Raw genomic sequence first — 21433 nt, 5'->3', positions numbered from 1 at the left:
TATGTTAGATCCACGGACTGTACTCTCACACTATTATGTTAGATCCACTATGGACTGTACTCTCACACTATTAAGTTACCGTATTTTCCGCACTATAAGGCGCACCTAAAAACCACACATTTTCTCAAAAGCTGACAGTGCGCCTTATAACCCGGTGCGCTTTATATATGCATAAATATTAAGATTCATTTTCATAAAGTTTCGGTCTCGCAACTTCGGTAAACAGCCACCATCTTTTTTCCCCGTAGAAGAAGCGCGCGGTGCATGCTGGGATATGTGACGTTTCATTTCCATTTGTGTGTTTATGTAAAGACCCCAAAATGGCTCCTATTAAGTGTGTTGTCTGTCTAATTATAAATAATGCAGATGAGGCGTGTTAACTGAGTTCTCAACGTTTACTCACAGCGTGCTCATAACCATATTCTAACTCCCAGCATACAACAACGCTTCTCAGGGCTACCGCGCATGCTCGTCACTATCGTTGCATGCTGGGTAGTGTAGTTGTTATATTTGCTAGCTCATAACACATCACATTAAGAGACACGCTTACGCGCTTAATTCAATACTCGCCGTCATTCCGGGTGGATTGACAAAAGACCTCCAGCCGCTAGATATTGGTGTCAACAGGGCATTCGAAGCTAGACTGCTAACTGCGTGGGAACAGTGGATGACAGAAGGCGAACACACGTGACGTTCACCAAGACAGGGAGGCAGGGAGACAGCGCCAGACGACATTTTGGATCCCACATTCGCCCAACTTTTCAATTCGGACAACGAAGGAGAATAATTCGAGGGATTTATGAATGAAGAATAACTTCAGAAAGTGAGCGTTATGTTTATTTTGTGTGTTGTGACATTAACGTTCGAGCAACACTATGTTGCTATTGCTCTACACTATTTTGAATTTTACTATGTTTGTGATTGCACATTTGCGTACATTTTGGGAGTGAACAGAGTTGTTAGAACGCTGGTTTTTAATATATTATTAAAGTTTGACTGACCTATCTGACTGTTTTTTTTGACATTCCTTTAGCGCAGTTAGATGCGGCTTACAACACCGGGCGGCTTATAGGTGGACAAAGTTTTGAAATATGCCGTTCATTGAAGGCGCGGCTTTTAAGCCAGGGCGCCTTATGGTGCGGAAAATACGGTAGATCCACTATGGACTGGACTCTCACTATTATGTTAGATCCACTATGGACTGGACTCTCACACTATTATGTTAGATCCACTATGGACTGTACTCTCACACTATTATGTTAGATCCACTATGGACTGGACTCTCACACTATTATGCTAGATCCACTCGATGTCCATTGCACCGGCCCCCCGGGTGGGGGGTCCCCACATCTGCGGTCCCCTCCAAGGTTTCTCATTGTCATCCCATTGGGTTGAGTTTTTTCTTACCCTGATGTGGGATCTGAGCCAAGGATGTCATTGTGGCTTGTGCAGCCCTTTGAGACACTCGTGATTTAGGGCTATATAAGTAAACTTTGATTGATTGATTGATTGGCTTCAAATACCGTATTTTTCAGACTATAAGGCGCACTTAAAATCCTTTCATTTTATAAAAAATTGACAGTGCGCCTTATAACCCGGGGCGCCCAATGTACGGAATAATTTTGGTTGTGCTTGGCGACCTCCAAGCTAATTTATTTGGTACATGGTGTAATAATAAATGTGACCAGTAGATGCCATTTACCAGAGGTGTGGACTCGAGTCACATGACTTGGACTCGAGTCAGACTCGAGTCATGAATTTGATGACTTTAGACTCGACTTGACAAAATGTAAAAAGACTTGCAACTCGACTTAGACTTTAACATCAATGACTTGTGACTTCACTTGGACTTGAGCCTTTTGAATTGACATGACTTGACATGACTTACTACTTTCCCCAAAACCCAAAGATGAAAAAGTTATTCGGGAGCGCTCCGTATTTTTCATTGTGTACTTGTCTATCAGCGTTGCGTGTGTCAGCTGGTGTGCTCTCAGTACAACAGCCAATCAAATTAGATCTACTTTGTTTTCATCACACAGCATTCATCCAATCAAATTGCAGGACAACCAACGAAGAAGACATGTCCAAACCACACGCCAGTGAACAAAAAATGATACCTAAAATAATTTTGTTTGGGTATAAAAATTACGAGGTGGTCAACACAAAACGGTTTGCAGTATGCAACACATGCGGTTCGAAAATTACTGATGGAGAGGCAACAACTTCCAACTTCGTCCGGCATTTGAAGTTGCACAAAGAACGGTAAGTTTTGAATGTAAGATAACGTTTATTGGCTAAGTAACGTGACTTTTATTTGCTGTGTAGTTAAATCAGTGAGGCTGTAAACTCACTGCTAACGTTATAACGTTATTGCAAACACGGGAATCTGTTGCAGTTCACTACCTTATTCATACTTTTTGTTCAGTGATTTTTTTAAGCAGTGTTACGTTAGTCAATATGTCACACGTAACGTTAGACGGCGGTCAGCAGCACCGCGTATTTTAGCCACCTAAAAAAAGACAAAAATAGTAAAATAAAGGTCAGTTAAAATGTATACTATATTATATATATGTGTACCGTTTTAGCTAGCTTTCTGACATACTGTTGGTTGTTTACCTCAGTGGTCCCCAACCACGGCCCGGTACTGGTCCGTGGATCGATTGGTATCGGGCCGCACAAGAAATTTTTTTTCTTTTCTTTTTTTAATTAAATCAACATAAAAAACACAAGATACACTTACAAGTAGTGCACCAACCCAAAACAACTCTCTCCCCCTTTTGTTCTGGGCATTGAACATGAAGACTCTTCCTTCACTGTTCCGAGTGGCCATGAGAGTCTTGGCAGTGCCTGCCTCCAGTGCTCCAGTGGAGCGAGTTTTCAGCCATGGTGACATCATACTATGCCCCCATCGTGCACAAATGACTGACAGACTCTTGGCTAATTTGGTCTTTTGCAAATGCAATGCAGCATAGGGCCCTGACATATAAAAAGTACAACTTTTTTGTTATGTTCACGTATATGTCATGTTTTTTCAATGTTAACACTTTTGTACAAATAAGTACATTTGCACTTTATTTTTCAATGTGTTTGTTCTGTAAAGGAATGAGTTAATGTTTAAAATGACTGGTTAATAGTGCTATTATAAAGTGCAATGTCAGCACAATTTTCTTTCCTGCAATTTAAAATGCACTTGTTTTAATAAATAAATACAGCGTTTGAAAAGCATACACAATCTGTGTTAATATATTAGTCTGTGGTTAAAAGGACTTGAAAGGACTCAAAACTCAAAATGCAGGACTTAGGACTTGACTTGAGACTTTCCAGTCTTGACTTTGGACTTGACTCGGGGCTTGCCTGTCTTGACTCAGGACTTGACTCGGACTTGAGGGCAAAGACTTGAGACTTACTTGTGACTTGCAAAACAATGACTTGGTCCCACCTCTGCCATTTACACATAAGAGATACGTGCAGACTGCAATATGACGCCAGTAAAAAACACCAAAACTTTAAATGTTCCATTGAAAATAAAGAACATTACACACAGCGCTCAAAAATCTGTCAAAATGTTTTAGTATGACTTTGAAGCCGCACTGCTTGATGGATTGTCGACCCATTATGGCTACCATAGTCAGAGATACAAGTATTATTATGGTGTGTGTAAAAATTTTTACCGTCTGGAACCTGCTGATGTGTTTTTGAGTTCTGCATAAGTCCTGAAAATTTGCCACTGTAGTCCGTGCCGATACCGTAGTCGATAAGCTTTGTCTTTTTCTCTTTGATTGATAGAAACATTTATTAGTAGATTGCACAGTACAGTACATATTCCGTACAATTGACCACTAAATGGTAACACCCGAATAAGTTTTTCAACTTGTTTAAGTCGGGGTCCACGTTAATCAATTCATGGTATCTTCTTGTTATGGGACATTCACTCTCTACTGTTGCCATTTGTAATATAAAGTAGTGTAAAGTATGGCTGGGCGATATGGCCTTTTTTAATATCTCGATATTTTTAAGCCATGTCACGATACACGATATATACAGTATCTCGATATTTTGCCTTAGCCTTGCATATAATCACACCAGTATGATGATTCTATGTGTCCACATTAAAACATTCTTGTTCATACTACATTAATAAATGTTCATTTTAAACTTTCATGCAGAGAGGGACACCACAATTAAGTCAATTTACCAATACTGTATTTATTAAACAGTTATTAAGCAGTGGCACAAACATTCATGTCATTTCAAAACAGAAAGTGCAAGATTGTCAGAGACATTTTAAAACAAGCTATTAGTGCACTTTTGTGCATGATGTCACTAAGATGACATATCAAAACAACACTATATTAAAGTGCACTTTTTGTACAGAACGCCACTACAATAGTTTCAAACAAATAAAGTGCACTTTTGTACATGATGTCACACAAAATATTTCAATAACTGTCCAGTGTTTCCCACAGGACAGGCATCTATTTGTGGTGGTGTGGTCGGGGGGTGGCGGCGGCAATGACCAAGAAGAACGCGGAGTTGGAATATAATTACAACACTTTATGTACATATTTATATACAGATTTGAACAATTAGTTATTCACTGAAATATATTTATTAATTGTGGTTCTTACAAAAAATATATTTTATAAAATATAAAAGCTAAAATTTCTCTTAAAGCTCTGCCCCTTTAATTAGTGCATACATCATCTGTGTGAAGGAGTGAACATCCAACATTAGAATTTATTACTAACGAGCAGAACCGCTCTATGTACAGTGCCGTCTACCCTTAAGTGGCAGCAGCTCAACACATGCAGGGTTCAACGTTAAGGTTTTTTTCTACTTGCCCGACTTCTCAAATCTACTTGCCCCAATATTTTTACTTGTCCTGCCTAGGTTTTTTTCTGGCTGTGTAGTGCTCATGGCTTATATCTTACTAAAATTATTATTATTCTCTATAATTACATTTAAATGGCATTGCATACATGTAAAATTAAATGCTATTTCACATTATTTGACCAGTAGCAGTTACACCCATCTGAACAGGTCAGCCACCTGTTTAAAGCCCGATCACAGTTGAAATCTTGAAATGAAGGGCCTTTAATGGCCAAAACATTAACCTGGACAACATTTTAACAGCTGGTTGGCTCAGATTTTATTCTTTTCATTGCATTCACATGCTGCAGTGGACAGTGGACAATTTAGCTTCAGTATTAATGCAGTATCTGAAGCACCGTTTCCACGTGTGTTTATTGACAACAGGGTTATAACCTGGACACGTTAGCTCGTCGGTATGAAAACAGGTGATTGTTATTACGTGCGTCTGCCCCGGACCCAGAGTCAAACAGCGGCGGTGTTAATGAAGTAGCGTCAGGCTGCTCATCGTCAGTGAAACGCTCGGTGAAATCGCGGATTAACGTTAAATATATGACGAGCCGCGAGCGATGCAGCTATAACCTATCTCACCTGGTAGAGCACCCGCTGCGGCGACCCAGTTCGATTCGCTTTGCTCTGCATCAATCCCCCCTCTCCCGTCTCTCTCCAGCTGTCTTTTCAAAATAAATGCATTCAAATCCCGAAAATAAAAATTAAGAAAATCCGAGTCGGTGCTGCACACTGCACAGGTTCGGACCACTTTTGAAGTTGTTTGCCAAGACGTCTTACCCTCGTATTTTGATCCGGTTGGTCCGTTTTTCTTTTACTTCGTCGTCGTCGTCTTCTTCTTCTTCTTCTGGCCCACCAGGTGAATTAAGTGCTATTGGCGGAGTTACAATGCATAGTAGGCTACTGCCACCTACTGCACCAGAATTGTAACTACAAGCAACATTCACAGACAGAGTCCCATTGCTTTTATGAGCGGTCGAGCGAGTCAAAAGCCGAAAAATCTATTTGTGGCGGACGTAATTTTTTCGTGGCGGGCCGCCACAAATAAATGAATGTGTGGGAAACAGTGCTGTCAAATAAAAATTAGCTGCATAATATGAAATCAAATTGTTTATGTCCTTTTCTGTGTGGTAGGTTACTGCGGACGTTGTCTCCTTCTGTTGTTGACTAATTTTTTCATACGGTGTTGATCTGGAAATGGTTGCTTCGGCATTTTGTGGGTATGGCACCGAACGGAGATGTTGACATGCGGAGTTTCAAGCACTCTTCATTCTCTAGCGGGTGACTTTTCAAATGATGCTACAAATTAGCAGTAGGTGCTACTTTTTGTAGCAACGCTTTTGCCGCATACTTGTTCGACATCTTCCCGCTGGAAGCCAAATCACCGCCAGACGATGGACCCCGTGCTGTTTTTCTTGGAATTCATTATTTCTTCATTTGTTACCAGGTACGCACCTTCTCTCTCTCATATTACCACTCGCACCGGTCACAGCTAACTTTACCCATGCTGCGACCTGTCTGCTCCGCGAGGGCGTATGACGTTGCAGTATGTGACGTATGTAAGAAGGTGCGCTTGTTTTAAGTCTCTGTGAGAAGGAGAGACAAGGAAGAGTGAGAAACGCCTGTAGTGTAATGCCCGCAGCTAAAAGCAACTGCGTGAGAATATATACTCGAATATCACGATATTGTCATTTTCTATGTCGCACAGAGACAAACCCGCGATATATCGAGTATATTCGATATATCGCCCAGCCCTACTTTAATACAATATATTAGATATGATTTAAATATGTTTTACATAAACTACAACACACTTCAATACAATATGTTAGATATGATTTAAATGTTTACCATAAACTACAACACACTTCAATACAATATGTTAGATATGATTTAAATATGTTTTACATAAACTACAACCAGTGTTGGGACTAATGCGTTACAAAGTAACGCGTTACTGTAACGCTGTTACTGTCGGCGGTAAATAGTAATCTAACGCGTTATTTTTTATATTCAGTAACTCAGTTACCGTTACTACATGATGCGTTACTGCGTTATTTTGCGTTATTTTTTATGTAGTATCGGCTAGAAACTGAGAAGATCTGAGTGTTTTATTGAAGCGCTGTCTGTGTGTGTGTGTGTGTGTGTGTGTGTGTGTGTGTGTGGGAGGGGGCGTGTCCGTGTCTACTAACAAGACGTCATGGCGAACCCTGAAGCCGAGTTTCTTAAAATGGAGATATTTTCAGTACGTTTCTTTTATCGACCACAAAGAAAAGAACATTTTAGTTGAATGTAAGTTGTGTCTTTGTTGTGATCCGCTGCCCGGATCATATTTTTTATTTACGTTTTCAAGATACTTGTGTTTTTGGTTAGTTTTGGACTCCTTGAGTACCTGTTTTGTACACCTGAGTTTGTTGCCATGGCTGCTTATTATTTTCACCTGCCGCGTTTGTTCCCGACACGCACCTGTTTGTCATCACTGACATTATTATTTAAGTCTGTCCTCCCTGTCATTCGTTCTGGCTTCGTAGTTTGTTTTCGTGCAACAGTTGACGACTTTTGTTCCGGCTCTGTACCTGTTAGCTTCCATGCTAAATTCCTTTTTTTACCTTCTAGCTCCCATGCTAGCTCTTTTAGTTTTTGCCTTATGTGCTATGAGCACCCTTTTCTTTTTTTCCAGTATAAGTTATTTATTAAATAAATACTTTCTTACCTGCACGCTGTGTCTGACGCCCGTCTGCATTCCTGAGAGAACGAACCCCGCATCACAATGCGCCCCGGTCGTCACAGTACGAAGCCAGCAAAAAGTTATTTCGCTACGGGCTTGACGGAGGTGGATGAAGGTGCGTGGATGGTCCTCCGAGCGATGGAAGCAGAGACGCTCCGCTGTTCTCCAGATGAGGAGATGATATGGGGACCTGGAGGTTTTTCTGGTCCCGATCGACTCCATCTGGCCCGGGGAGGTCCGCTCTCAGCCCGCTCGCACGCGTCAGCGAAGGCGGAAGTCGCACAAGACGGCTTCAGCTCGCGACAGAGACGCGCCACCCCCGCAATTCTTCCCTCCGGAACACAGCCAACCAGCCCATGATTCCCCTCCGCCGATGTTTGGTAATCCCATCACTCACTTTGCCAAACAGTTCACTGATTGGGCTGTCAGTCAGCTGGAGACCCGCGCGGATGACGTCATCCCGTCCACTGGTGATGACGTCATAGACGAAGACATTTTTTTAAATTCAGTCAATTCTTTCTGTCAGCCGCCTCCAAATGACTTTAATTCAACAATTAAATACTATCAGGACATTTTTGTTAATTATAAGTCTAGTCAGTACCAGTCACATTCTGGTTTTCAAGCTCTGCCCCCAATTACTTTGGCCCCACCCCCTAGGGCTCAAACTCCGCCCACTCCTCTGTTTTCTCCCTCCTGGTCATCCCGACAGTCCCATATTGGGGAGATGAATAGACAATTTGGACATTTAAAAGGGGAGGAGCCTACCCCCCTCCTCACCTCCTCCTTCCCACCCCTAAAGACTGTTCCAGACTGCACAAGACGCGTCTGGGATCCGCTTCTTGAGGGGGGGGCTAGTACTGGGTGCTTTGCTAGTGGGCGGGCACAGCAGCACCCAGCCAAGCCCAAACCTCCATGCCGACCTCCGCCACCAGATCTTCGGCGTGCTAAGCCACAACCTCCTGCTCCAAGGCTGGTTCCCACACCAGCGCCGACTCAAAGGCTGGTTCCCACACCAGCGCCGGCTCCAAGGCTGGTTCCCACACCAGCGCCGGCTCCAAGGCTGGTTCCCACACCAGCGCCGGCTCCAAGGCTGGTTCCCACACCAGCGCCGGCTCCAAGGCTGGTTCCCACACCAGCGCCAGCTCCAAGGCTGGTTCCCACACCAGCGCCGGCTCCAAGGCTGGTTCCCACACCAGCGCCGGCTCCAAGGCTGGTTCCCACACCAGCGCCGGCTCCAAGGCTGGTTCCCGCACCAGCGCCGACTCCAAGTCTGGTTTCCGCACCAGCACCGACTCCAAGTCTGGTTTCCGTACCAGCACCTGTTTCCACGACAACGACAGCCCGGACGCCCGCCACTCTGACGCCACCATCAACCCTGGTGGTCCTGCAAACACCATCCTCTCCACCTCCTGCTCCATCGCTGCAAAGCACACGAAACCCCGCAGTGACCGACCAAGTAAAAAGGGCATTGCACCAACAGGCCAAACAACTTGGACAACAGGAGGAACAGTTTGGCGTTCTTGGGGCTTGCGTCAATGCCATGGCGGAACGCCAAGACGCCCGCCTTGATGTTTTGGAGAGACAGCTGGGCAGTATACTCTCCGCGCTGCAGGTGATGATTCCACCTACGGCCAACGCAGCAGTCCAGCTGAGACATTCACCACCCGCAGATACTCCGTTGCCTGCTCCGCCCACGCCGACAGACGAGCCGCCTGCTCCGCCTCTGGCTCCGCCCACGCCGACAGACGAGCCGCCTGCTCCGCCTCTGGCTCCGCCCACGCCGACAGACGAGCCGCCTGCTCCGCCTCTGGCTCCGCCCACGCCGACAGACGAGCCGCCTGCTCCGCCTCTGGCTCCGCCCACGCCGACAGACGAGCCGCCTGCTCCGCCTCTGGCTCCGCCTCTGGCTCCGCCCACGCCGACGGCGCCTCCTGCTTCCATGGCGACGGCGCCTCCTGCTTCAATGGCGACGGCGCCTCCTGCTTCCATGGCGACGGCGCCTCCTGCTTCCATGGCGACGGCGCCTCCTGATTCCACGGCGACGGCGCCTCCTGCTTCCACGGCGACGGCGCCTCCTGCTTCCACGGCGACGGCGCCTCCTGCTTCCACGGCGACGGCGCCTCCTGCTTCCACGGCGACGGCGCCTCCTGCTTCCACGGCGACGACGACGCCTCCTGTTTCCACGACGACGCCTCCTGTTTCCACGGCGACGACGACGCCTCCTGTTTCCACGGCGACGACGACGCTTCCTCCTGTTTCCACGGGGACGACGACGCTTCCTCCTGCTTCCACGGCGACGACGACGCTTCCTCCTGCTTCCACGGCAACGTCTGCTCTCTCCTCGTCGTCTCAGCGACCTCGGGTGGTCTGGCGGCGCAAGCGGCGCTCTCGGAGGTTAGAGTATGGACGCCAGTGGCGCAAACAGCAGCGACACCCGAGACGTAGTCGCAGAACTCTCCGGCTGCTGAACTTCTGGTGCCACTCACGTCCACCTTCTCGGCAGCCACAAATGTGGCCTTTCCGTGGTCGCCCGCCTCGCCTCCGGCAGCGGCGTTCCATTCGCCGCCGCCACCTGACTCGTCCCCGGTGGATTCGGGGACATGTGACCTGGCGACCCTCCGCCAAATCCTCCCTCCACCCTCCCTGGACTCTTGAACTTTGTTATAGTTGGGGGGGGTTTAGTTTTTCAAAGGGACATCTGGAATCTGTCCCTTAAGGGGGGATACTGTTGTGATCCGCTGCCCGGATCATATTTTTTATTTACGTTTTCAAGATACTTGTGTTTTTGGTTAGTTTTGGACTCCTTGAGTACCTGTTTTGTACACCTGAGTTTGTTGCCATGGCTGCTTATTATTTTCACCTGCCGCGTTTGTTCCCGACACGCACCTGTTTGTCATCACTGACATTATTATTTAAGTCTGTCCTCCCTGTCATTCGTTCTGGCTTCGTAGTTTGTTTTCGTGCAACAGTTGACGACTTTTGTTCCGGCTCTGTACCTGTTAGCTTCCATGCTAAATTCCTTTTTTTACCTTCTAGCTCCCATGCTAGCTCTTTTAGTTTTTGCCTTATGTGCTATGAGCACCCTTTTCTTTTTTTCCAGTATAAGTTATTTATTAAATAAATACTTTCTTACCTGCACGCTGTGTCTGACGCCCGTCTGCATTCCTGAGAGAACGAACCCCGCATCACAATGCGCCCCGGTCGTCACAGTCTTGGATCAAAGATCCTATCCTCGCCATTCAAATATGCTGAAACAGCTACAAAAACAACATGCTTTGACGAAGCTAGTAAAGAGACACACACTTCACCTCCACCTCCAACAGCGGCTGGATTTTAACGAGGCACTGCACACTGAAGGTACACACACTCTGTCAATTCTCTTATATACTCTTTCATTCTAGACTTCTAGAGTGTTTGATTATCACATCACTCTAAATGCTTAGACGATAAAGTTCACAAACCTAAAGAGGGATACTAGTGGGCCAGGCTAATATTTCCTTTTCTCTAAACTAAGTGGGGAAATGTGTAGAGTGCTCTGGGCTTCAGACATGATTTTATTTCAGAATTCCTTGAGATAAAAAAACGCCTGGTTAGGCTTTATGTATGTAGTGTGCCTTTCTTGGTTTACAGCTATGTTGTTATTATGCTGTTTGTTACTTATGTATGTTATGTTGCAGCTATTTAAAATAGTTTTGTCAATTTGTTCTGGTCTGAAACAAATTGGCCCTTTGAAACATATCTTTGTCTTTGTGTGTTGTATGTAGACCACATTGCTTAGCAGAGTTCAGTGATGCAAATGCATGTCAAGTTGATCAACAGATTGTATTATTCTCCAGTGCAATAACAGTACTGAACTGAAGGCTGTTAATGGGGCCTTAAAAAATTTTAAAAATATATATAAGTAACTAAATAGTTACTTTCCACAGTAACCCATTACTTTTTGGTTTAAGTAACTGAGTTAGTAACTGAGTTACTTTTGAAATAATGTAACTAGTAACTGTAACTAGTTACTGGTTTTCAGTAACTAACCCAACACTGACTACAACACACTTCAATACAATATGTTAGATATGACTTAAATATGTTTACCATAAACTACAATACAATATGTTAGATATGATTTAAATATGTTTACCATAAACTACAATACAATATGTTAGATATGATTTAAATATGTTTCACATAAACTACAACACACTTTAATACAATATGTTAGATAGGATTTAAATATGTTTTACATAAACTACAACACCTGCGATGAGGTGGCGACTTGTCCAGGGTGTACCCCGCCTACCGCCTCAATGCAGCTGAGATAGGCTCCAGCCACCCCCCGCGACCCCGAAAAGGACAAGCGGTAGAAAATGGATGGATAAACTACAACAAACTTCAATACAATATGTTAGATATGATTTCAATGTGTTTTACATAAACTACCTCACATGAATGATAGGCAAAAAGTATAGTTTCACTTTATTATCATAGTTTGGTTTTTAAGAATAGTCTTGGTTTCATTTTGACCTCCACAGCTGGCCACATCCAAAGGTTTAATCTCAGGTGATCTGTGTTACCTGGAGGAAGACGGCACAAGGATCGACTGCCACTCCAACTCTGCTGTAAGTTACCTGCAAAGGTAACACAGACCTACTTTATGAATATGTATACATTCATTTACATCACATATGACCATGTGGGGACTGACACTGGCAATGCAAAACGACCACTTCCAAGCACATTTTCACAGGATTAAAGGCCTACTGAAATGAATTTTCTTTATTTAAACGGGGATAGCAGATCCATTCTATGTGTCATACTTGATCATTTCGCGATATTGCCATATTTTTGCTGAAAGGATTTAGTATAGAACTACGACGATAAAGTTCGCAACTTTTGGTCGCTGATAAAAACAAGCCTTTCCTGTACCGGAAGTAGCATGACGTCACAAGTTGAAAGTCTCCTCACATTTCCCCATTGTTTACACCAGCAGCGAGAGCGATTGGGACCGAGAAAGCGACGATTACCCCATTAATTTGAGCCAGGATGAAAGATTTGTGGATGAGGAACGTGAGAGTGGAGTATTAGAGTGCAGTGCAGGACGCATCTTTTTTCGCTCTGACCGTAACTTAGGTACAAGGGCTCATTGGATTCCACACTCTCTCCTTTTTCTATTGTGGATCACGGATTTGTATTTTAAACCACCTCGGATACTATATCCTCTTGAAAATGAGAGTCGAGAACGCGAAATGGACATTCACAGTGACTTTTATCTCCACGACAATACATCAGCGAAGCACTTTAGCTACGGAGCTAACGTGATAGCATCGGGCTTAACTGCAGATAGAAACAAAAGAAATAAACCCCTGACTGGAAGGATAGACAGAAAATCAACAATACTATTAAACCATGGACCTGTAACTACACGGTTAATGCTTTCCAGCCTGGCGAAGCTTAACAATGCTGTTGCTAACAACGCCATTGAATCTAACTTAGCTACGGACCTCGACAGAGCTATGATAAAAACATTAGCTCTCCACCTTCGCCAACCCTCATCTGCTCATCAACACCGAAGCTCACCTGCGTTCCAGCGATCGACGGAGCGACGAAGGACTTCACCCGATCATCGATGCGGTCGGCGGCTTGCGTCGGATAGCGCGTCTGCTATCCAAGTCAAACTCCTCCTGGTTGTGTTGCTGTAGCCAGACGCTAATACACCGATCGCATCTACAGCTTTCTTCTTTGCAGTCTCCATTGTTCATTAAACAAATTGCAAAAGATTCACCAACACAGATGTCCAGAATACTGTGGAATTTTGCGATGAAAACTGAGCTTTTTGTATTGGATACAATGGCGTCCCAATACTTCCGTTTCAACCATCGACGTCACGCGCATACGTCATCATACCTAGACGTTTTCAACCGGAAGTTTCGCAGGAAATTTAAAATTGCACTTTATAAGTTAACCCGGCCGTATTGGCATGTGTTGCAATGTTAAGATTTCATCATTGATATATAAACTATCAGACTGCGTGGTCGGTAGTAGTGGGTTTCAGTAGGCCTTTAAAAACCATAAAATATACGAGTTCATCTGCATTTTGAAAATATGAGGACTGGAATGTCGAAGCAACACTTATAGCTCTGTTGGCTTAAAGTCGCTGCTGCCAGCTGTTAGTCACTTTTCTGTACAAGCGTGTAGATGTCTACCTTTTTAATGCTTCAAGTGTTTGGGAAATATAAGCACACTGAACTACATTAACGAGACCAGTGATTCTCAAACTGTAGTAGTGCTACGCGACTCCATCTAGTGCAGAGCTGGGCAAATATTTTGACTCGAGGGCCATATTGAGAGAATAAAAATGTGTCTGGGGGGGCCAATGTGTATGTGTCTAAATAATATATACACATTTAGCTGTAAAATCTGCTGTACAGTATGTGTGTTTGGGTCCCTTTTTTTCCAGGAACACTAATACCAAAAGTCACAATGTCCGTTAAGAGTTCTAAAAACGTTATGATAGAATGGAATTTAACAGTTTTTTTACTGAATGGGGCACCCAAAATGTACATGAAAATAAAGAAAGTGGTATTTACAATATGAGCTATGAACAATAAAACACTGAATATTAACAACATATGAACGTCGCTCCTCTTTTACTTCTCAGACCAGCTCCTCCACAGTTGTGTATCTTTTACAATCAATCAAAACACAACAAAAATGAAAAGAAACAGCAAAATATGAATGCAAAGTACAAACCCCGTTTCCATTTGAGTTGGGAAATTGTGTTAGATGTAAATATAAACGGAATACAATGATTTGCAAATCCTTTTCAACCCAATTGAATGCACTACAAAGACAACATATTTGATGTTCAAACTCATAAACTTTGTTTTTTTTTTTGCAAATAATCATTAACTTAGAATTTCATGCCTGCAACACGTGCCAAAGTAGTTGGGAAAGGGCATGTTCACCACTGTGTTACATGGTCTTTCCTTTTAACAACACTCAGTAAACGTTTGGGAACTGAGGAGACACATTTTTTAAGCTTTTCAGGTGGAATTCTTTCCCATTCTTGCTTGATGTACAGCTTAAGTTGTTCAACAGTCCGGGGGTCTCCGTTGTGGTATTTTAGGCTTCATAATGCGCCACACATTTTCAATGGGAGACAGGTCTGGACTACAGACAGGCCAGTCTAGTACCCGCACTCTTTTACTATGAAGCCACGTTGATGTAACACGTGGCTTGGCATTGTCTTGCTGAAATAAGCAGGGGCGTCCATGATAACGTTGCTTGGATGGCAACATATGTTGCTCCAAAACCCGTATGTACCTTTCAGCATTAATGGTGCCTTCACAGATGTGTAAGTTACCCTTGTCTTGGGCACTAATACACCCCCATACCCTCACAGATGCTGGCTTTTCAACTTTGCGCCTATAACAATCCGGATGGTTCTTTTCCTCTTTGGTCCGGAGGACACGACGTCCACAGTTTCCAAAAACAATTTGAAATGTGGACTTGTCAGACCTCAGAACACTTTTCCACTTTGTATCAGTCCATCTTAGATGAGCTCGGGCCCAGCGAAGCCGACGGCGTTTCTGGGTGTTGTTGATAAACGGTTTTCGCCTTGCATAGGAGAGTTTTAACTTGCACTTACAGATGTAGCGACCAACTGTAGTTACTGACAGTGGGTTTCTGAAGTGTTCCTGAGCCCATGTGGTGATATCCTTTACACACTGATGTCGCTTGTTGATGCAGTACAGCCTGAGGGATCGAAGGTCTCGGGCTTAGCTGCTTACGTGCAGTGATTTCTCCAGATTCTCTGAACCCTTTGATGATATTACGGACCGTAGATGGTGAAATCTCTAAATTCCTTGCAATAGCTGGTTGAGAAAGGTTTTTCTTAAACTGTTCAACAATTTGCTCACGCATTTGTTGACAAATTGGTGACCCGCACCCCATCCTTGTTTGTGAATGACTGAGCATTTCATGGAATCTACTTTTATACCCAATCATGGCACCCACCTGTTCCCAATTTGCCTGTTCACCTGTGGGATGTTCCAAATAAGTGTTTGATGAGCATTCCTCAACTTTATCAGTATTTATTGCCACTTTTCCCAACTTCTTTGTCACGTTTTGCTGAAATCAAATTCTAAAGTTAATGATTATTTGCAAAAAGAAAAATGTTTATCAGTTTCAACAACAAATATGTTGTCTTTGTAGCATATTCAACTGAATAAGGGTTGAAAATGATTTGCAAATCATTGTATTCCGTTTATATTTACATCTAACACAATTTCCCAACTCATATGGAAACGGGGTTTGTATAATAAACACCTACAATATGATTTATTATCACTTAATGCAGACATTTGCTGTACAAATTTGCTTCTGCATCTGTTTCTGACACACGCGTTTGGGGCTGGCTGCTCTGAAAACAAACCCCGCCCACTCTGCTTTATTCCTCGTCTCAGCGGCTGTGACGTAGATTACCGTAACAACTCCTATAACACCCAAAAGCGCAGATTTCGACCACTGAAATACTGTCTATAGTTCAAGACTTTTGGTAATTTAAAAACAGCACTGCACATCACAATGACGGCAAGAGTTTTGATGTTAAAGGTCTACAAAAATGATGTAGATGTGGATTATTATGTGGATTGAAAATCTTAATGGGCCGTATTTGGCCCACGAGCCGTATTTTGCCCAGGTCTGATCTAGTGGTACGCCAAAGAATCACATGAACAAAGTACAGTGTTTTATTTGTGCTATATTCGCTCACAGTGTTACTGTTCAAACTGCGTGTCATGTTATAGTGGCCGAAAATATTAAATACACTGGTTTAATAAAACCTCTGCCTTGTTTTTAATGAATACTTAGGCCTACTACACTACTGTAGTGTTGCTCATTAACTTGACAAATGGTACTTGGAGAGCCAAGTCTTTTGTATGGTGTACTTGGCGAAAAACAATTGACAACCACTGATCGAGACTTCAAGCTGCATTCTTTCCATTGACCATGAGGGGGCAGCAAAACAATCTGTTGACTATTTGATGGTGTGTTGTTAATTGGACGCAGTAAGCTGGATGCTGTTACACAAACTATGACAAAGTAGAGTGTGTGTGTAAAGTAATCATTGGAATGTAGGTATTTGATATAAGTGGCGTGTGTTTTAGGCTTTGGCCGTGTCATCAAACATCGCAGGGATCAGAAGTATCCTTGACTTGAGGGCGTGTGTCCTAATGGTTGGCGGCAGGGTCTGTGTTCTTTCTTAGCCACGCACAGATATTGTGTCATGTGCCAAGTTTATCCTGGTCGTTGAGAAGGATGCCACATTTCAGAGACTTCTCCAGGATGACTTGTGCACCAAGCTTTCCCCGTGCATCATGATAACAGTACGTCAGCCCTGTTCTCACCTATCCAAGAACTCAGTGGATCTTTCTCCTAGTTAGCATGTGTTTGTGTGCTTCAGGGAAAAGGTTTTCCAGATGTGAACAGCAGGTTGATGGTGAGAAAGCTGGTGGACGTGCTTCGTGTCCCAACCTTCATTCTGGTGGATGCCGACCCACACGGTACCAGCACAGTTCTCACCGTGCCTTTTTAGGCGATTATTCCATCTGGCCTAATTCCTTTGGCAGGGCACATGTCACGCTTTACTTTGTTCAGAGCCTCACATTGCTGCTCTGGTATGTTGATGATGTCGTGTTGTTCCAGGCATTGAGATCATGTGTATCTACAAGTATGGATCAGTGGTGAGTCCCAAGTCTATGAATGTTTCCAATTAAGAAGAGACACATCTAAAGTGACTTTGAAAGATAGTATCGCTAAGGTTCCTGGTGTTCTTGAACTGTGTTGTCAACACATGTTGCATATAAAGACACAACCAGGAACAGGCCTGAACTTACATGAACATTGTGTGCAATGTTCTTGCAGGCCATGTCGTACGAAGCCCGCAGCCTGACAATCCCCAGTGTCATGTGGTTAGGCATCCTGCCCTCGGACCTCCACAGGTAGGACTCCGCACTGGCCTTTTCCTCCTGCAGACACTTTTCTTCCACTTTTTTCACCAGCACAGCGGACATTGGTGACACCCTTTAGTGGTCACGGGGGCACAGGTGTCAAACTCAAGGCTTGGGGGCCAGCACTGGCCCGTCACATCCTTTAACGTGGCCCACGAAGGCTACCTAATCTTTCTTACTACAGGCGTGTGAAATTTCTGCTGAAACGTGTAAATGTAAAATATCACTTCCACGGTTTTTGAATGAAATACGAATAAAATAGGATGTAAACAACATTAGCCTCAGTCATAGGTACTTGCCTAAAGACCGCACTGACTTGCAGACGATCAGGAGGACGAAAACAAGCTCGCTAGTTAGCTAACCAGCTCGCTAGCTTACCGTATTTTCCGGACCATAGGGCGTAACGGATTATAAGGCGCACTGCCGATGAGCGGGTCTAGTCAGGTCTATTTTAAATCATAGGGCACATTAAAGGGGTCATATTATTTTTTTTTTTTTTCTAAATTGAAAACACTTCCTTGTGGTCTACATAACATGTAATGGTGGTTTTTTGGTCAAAATGTTGCATAGATTATGTTTTGCAGATCATCTTCAAGCCGCTTTCTGACAGCCGCTTCACGATGCGCCATTTATTTACGTGGCTCACCTTCGGCAGCGTCTTTTCTCCGTCGTCTTTGTGTAGCGGTGTAGCGTGCAAGGACGAGAGTAGAAGAAGTGTCAAAAGATGGAGCTAAGTGTTTTAATGACATTCAGACTTTACTTAAATCAATAACGTAGCAGCATCTCCTCATCAATGGCTCACTAGTGCAATAACAACGCCGGAAGTGTGTCCCGTAAAAAAACGTCCGACCGGAACTCTCTTATAACTAAAGTTCCTTGGGTGAATAATGTAAACTCACTACACCGGTATGTTTTAGCGCTTTCATGGCGAGACAGATATAAGTAAGAACTTTACACTACTTAATATTAGAAATGGCAACAGCGGAGGATGAATGTCCCATAACAAGAAGGTAGAGAAAAAGAAAAAGCTTATCGACTAAGGTGCCGGAAGGGACTACAAAGGCGGACTCGCGCAAATTTTCAGGATTTATGCAGATCCCAAATACACATCAGCAGGTACCAGAAGGTAAGAAAAGTTGGTTTTGCATAATATTGCGAAACAAAACGCCAAATAATATGTGTTACCTTATACACACACCATAATAATACTCGTATGTTGAAGCACAGTACAATCCATCAAGCGGTGCGGCTTCATAGCTTACCAAAGTCGTACTAAAACATTTTGATAGATTTTTGAGCGCCATGTGTAATGTTCTATATTTTCAATGGAACATGTACAATTTTGGTGTTGTTTAATTGAGTCATATTGCAGTCTACACGAATCTCTTATGTGTGACTGCCATAATATTGCAGTCTACACGTACGGTATCTCTTATGTGTGACTGTCATCTACTGGTCACACTTATCATTTCACCATGTACCAAATAAAATAGCTTCGAGGTCGGTAAGCGCAACCAAAATTATTCCGTACATTAGGCGCACCGGGTTATAAGGCGCACTGTCGATTTTTGAGAAAATAAGCGCCTTATAGTCCGAAAAATACGGTACAGTTAGTTTGTAAAGATAAAAAACAAGTAGGATCAGTGACGGTGTTCACAAGGATGGATATTTCGCTATTTTTATCAAATTTTTTTTGGCACGCTCCCCGCTCTTAAGGACAGGGTGACATAGTCACAGAGTTATTTTGAGTACGTTTGGAGGAGAATTGATCCCCTGCTAGCTGCATTAAAGTCATCTATATAAATCACTACACTACCAACGGCACTTGTACGTCTCTGGAAATGTTTCTTGTAATAATAAAGACAACATGAACAGGTGATCATAGACAACTATGGTTTAACAACGCACTTAGGGGACATACTTTCTCTACCAAGTAGTGGAGTCGCTGGTAGGATACAGACCAGTAAGTGTCATTAGCATTTGGTGATGATGAGGAGAATGGTATTTCATCCTTAAGGTTGCAAGTTCCCAGAGATGCACTGATCCCGCTCACCAAGAGAGACCAACAGAAACTGAACAGCCTCCTCAAAAGACCGTATGTGGCACAACAACCAGAGTGGCTGAAAGAGGTACTGTCCATAAACCTTTTATCTAGTGCAGGGGTCGGCAACCTTTACCACTCAAAGAGCCATTTTGACCAGTTTCACAAATTAAAGAAAACAATGGGAGCCACAAAACTCTTTTGAAATTTAAAATGACATAACACTGCATACAAGGTTTTTTTTGCTTTGTGCTATGTATAAACCAGGGGTCTCAGACACGCGGCCTGCACCGTAATATGAAAATTTAATGTTAGTGCGGCCCGTGAGTTTTATATGAATGGTGCTTGACAGCATCATACTTGCCAACCCTCCCGATTTTTCCTGGGAGACTCCCGAATTTCAGGGCAACTATTCTCTCAAACGTCTGCTGATTTTCACCCAAACAACAATAATAAGGGCGTGCCGTGATGGCACAGCATTTAACGCCTTCTACAACCTGTACAAACAGCGTGTCAGCCCAGCCACACGTTGTATGCAGCTTCTGCTTGCGCACGGAAGTGACAGCAAGGTATACTTGGTCAACAGCCACACAGGTTACACTGACGGTGGCCGTATAAAACAACTTTAACACTCTTACTAATATGCGCCACACTGTGAACCAAAACCAAACAAGAATGACAAACACATTTCGGGAGAACATCTGCACCGTAACACAACATAAACACAACAGAACAAATACCCAGAATCCCATGCAGCCCTAACTCTTCCGGGCTACATTATACACCCCCGCTATCACCAAACCCCTGGGAGAGGCACTGAAATCCGGAAGTCTCCCGGGAAAATCAGGAGAGTCGGCAAGTATGCAGCTGAGCCGCATCAGAGTGGTCAAAGAGCCGCATGCGGCTCCGGAGCCGCGGGTTGCAGACCCCTGATCTAGTGGCACAACTCTTGTGCTTACCCAGGCTTTTCATTATTGACGCATTCACACCTTTTAAGTGTTACTTGTAGAATGATAGGCACGGTGTATTTTTGCAGATGGAGTTGATGCAGAAGAGCAAATACAAAGCTGAAATTCAGTCACTGGCTGCCATTGGTCCAGATTTCCTCTCTAGCATTTACCTGCCCAACAAGCTGCGCTATGGAGGCTGGGTATGAGTCATAAGCTGCCACCTGGTAGACAAAAGACTTCTTGACAAACATAGTCTTTGTAACTCCTGTCTGATCTTTAATGACACAAATACTTTGTTTACACATATTTAATAGTCTTGAAATGCTGCCACCTGGTGGATGAAATACTTCTTGACAAATAGTCTTTGTAACTCCTGTCTGATCTTTACTGACACAAATACTTTGTTTACATGTATTTAATGGTCTTTAAATGCTGCTACCTAGTGGATGAAATAATTCTTGACAAACGGTCTTCGTAACTCCTGTCTGATCTTTACTGACACAAATACTTTGTTTACATGTTTTGCGTCATCGTGTGGCCTTAAATATTCTGGACTTTCAAACAAAAATAAACTGTTTTGGCTGCCAAACCATATTTGCGTAATCTTACGAGGCTAATTAGTTCTATTCATTTCATATAACAATGTATGTTAGGGTTATGGAATGGAAACATGTTGTCAGAGGAGTACACCTTCAGTTGTACTACACGTATGTACTGCATGTAGTGTACATGAAGTAGCGGTGGGCATGGTCTAATGATTAAGCAAGTGGACATGACCAGAACAGACGTCTGACAAGAGAACTCATCCAAGGTGGGAAGATCTTTCAAGTCA

General features: G+C 43.6%; 1 protein-coding gene across 1 annotated transcript in view; it reads left to right on the top strand.

Annotated features, from left to right (window-relative positions):
• The window catches only part of spo11 (SPO11 initiator of meiotic double stranded breaks), a 32545-nt gene extending 11363 nt beyond the window's left edge, over nt 1–21182 (top strand). The window contains exons 6-13 of the mRNA XM_061924049.1: nt 12133–12219; nt 16768–16804; nt 16877–16986; nt 17064–17163; nt 17306–17343; nt 17525–17601; nt 19628–19739; nt 20688–21182. Of these exons, the coding sequence (XP_061780033.1) occupies nt 12133–12219; nt 16768–16804; nt 16877–16986; nt 17064–17163; nt 17306–17343; nt 17525–17601; nt 19628–19739; nt 20688–20807 (681 nt within the window). The 3' untranslated portion in view covers nt 20808–21182. The remainder of the gene's footprint in view (nt 1–12132; nt 12220–16767; nt 16805–16876; nt 16987–17063; nt 17164–17305; nt 17344–17524; nt 17602–19627; nt 19740–20687) is intronic.
• Nucleotides 21183–21433: the final 251 nt, after the last annotated feature.

Source organism: Nerophis lumbriciformis, linkage group LG01 (assembly GCF_033978685.3).
Source record: "Nerophis lumbriciformis linkage group LG01, RoL_Nlum_v2.1, whole genome shotgun sequence".
In the NCBI taxonomy this organism is placed as follows: domain Eukaryota; kingdom Metazoa; phylum Chordata; class Actinopteri; order Syngnathiformes; family Syngnathidae; genus Nerophis; species Nerophis lumbriciformis.
This window is presented reverse-complemented; position numbering and strand designations above follow the sequence as displayed.